Source organism: Rhagoletis pomonella, unplaced genomic scaffold, assembly GCF_013731165.1.
Source record: "Rhagoletis pomonella isolate Grant_MI unplaced genomic scaffold, Rhpom_1.0 Rhpom_scaffold_00066, whole genome shotgun sequence".
NCBI classification, from domain to species: Eukaryota; Metazoa; Arthropoda; class Insecta; order Diptera; family Tephritidae; genus Rhagoletis; species Rhagoletis pomonella.
The window spans coordinates 177,598-179,289 of record NW_023458620.1 but is presented as its reverse complement, the minus strand read 5'-3'; the positions used below and the strand labels follow the sequence as shown (position 1 = coordinate 179,289).

General features: G+C 37.6%; 1 protein-coding gene across 1 annotated transcript; it reads left to right on the top strand.

Moving 5' to 3' along the window:
• Positions 1 to 495: 495 nt before the first annotated feature.
• LOC118749843 lies at positions 496 to 1,343 on the top strand. The gene has a single exon (XM_036484624.1). The coding sequence runs from the start codon at positions 916 to 918 to the stop codon at positions 1,252 to 1,254; it is 339 nt and encodes a 112-aa protein (XP_036340517.1). The 5' UTR covers positions 496 to 915; the 3' UTR covers positions 1,255 to 1,343.
• The last annotated feature ends 349 nt before the right edge of the window (positions 1,344 to 1,692 follow it).

The window sequence follows — 1,692 nt, the reverse complement described above, 5'->3', positions numbered from 1 at the left end:
AAATCCGTATACATACACGGCGAATTCATATTTCTTTTCAATTACTTAGTTTGTTCCAATAGCAGTCCGGTTTACAGGATTTAGTCAGAACTTACAGGAAGTCGTTCCTATTGACATAAAACCTGTAAGTGGGAACACATTTGAGAGAGTAACTGAGCAACTGTTCCTAGTCAGAAGTTACAGGATTTAGTCCGGAGATTTTTTTCCTGTAAGTTCATGAAAAGTGTCAAACGATCAGCTGATTTACATGTGCAAACAAAAACAGAAAGCGGTGAAAGCAAAGAACCTTACATTTGTTTAAAAATGGAAGTAAACAACGAAATATTTGAATATGTATAGATTTTAATAATTATTTAGTGATATTTCAGCCAAATCAGTGTAGTACCAATGACGTGTAAACAAACCGTCTGACGTTTTTACAGGAAATAGTGCTTTTTGCGTTCCTATGCACTTCTGCATCTGTTCTCCTTTTACTCTCATTTGAGAGCGTAAAATTGTAGTTTGACAGTTCCACAGGTTTTAGTCCGAAGTTCAAAGGAACAGACTAACTTTTTCTGGCACGCGGCGGTTGTGTAATCTGAAGGTTAGGTGAGTATGTGTAAAATATTGTATCATATAACTATGTTTGAATGTAATTCTTTCTTAATTACAGGAGGTTGCTTGGCATAATTTCTGCTGGTGTTATTTTCCTGGAAAAATAAGACCAACATGAACACCCATGAGGTTAAAACAAAAGAGTTGACTGCAGCGGATGCATTTGTCAACGCAATCTTGACTAAATTGAGTGGAATAAATTAATAATGTATCAAAAAAATCGGTGCTTCGTTTCGGTAGCAGTTTAATTGCTGCAAATTTATCGAACGCAGCAAAAAAAATGTATTTGGCAGGCATGATTTTACTCGAACGCTCTAGCACATGTTCGAAAATCCTGAAGCTTCGGGTTCATTGCAAAAGCCCAGCTTGAGCTACGGCGGCGCCAAGCACATGCACACCAAGGGTGAACGTGAGCTTGTCGAATCCCTTACTGACGAAATTTTGGCTGAACGTAAATCACCAAATATTACGACGAATCCCACCACTTTGGATAGCTTCAGCGTTAAGCTGGTTGACGGTGATGTGGAATTAAACAAGATGAGTGATACGGAGAGCATCGCCATAAATTTCACTGCCAACCACAGTGTAGACCCTGCAGATGAGCCTGAACTGGATCTCAATGCTGAAATCGGTACGATGCGTAGCAAAACCACGCTTTGAACTGGATATTGTTAAGTGCTCTACCACATTGTGATTCACATGCGCGTTCTTTTAGGGCACCCTAGGGAAGGTTAGTGGGGGGTATGAAATTAAATTTTCATTTTTTTTGAATTTCGAACATTGCCCAACCATTCGATTATTCGATTCGAAATTCTGTGGGGCAAATTCGATGTTCCAAAATATATTTTTATTTTTTTTTTCTTCAATTTCTTAATCGAGTTCGAGGTGTCAAATTCAAATAATCGCTTCCGCGGATGTTTACATTAAATATTTAACACCAAGTCATAAAACCTGTATCTCGATCGATTTCCAAAAAGGAGGTAGGCGTCAAATGAAAAGGCTTGCCCTGTACATGTGTAATATGGTTTTAGTTTTGCCATATGTATATAAGAAAATCAAAATCCAATTATCTAATAAGTTAAATAAATTACCCCAATA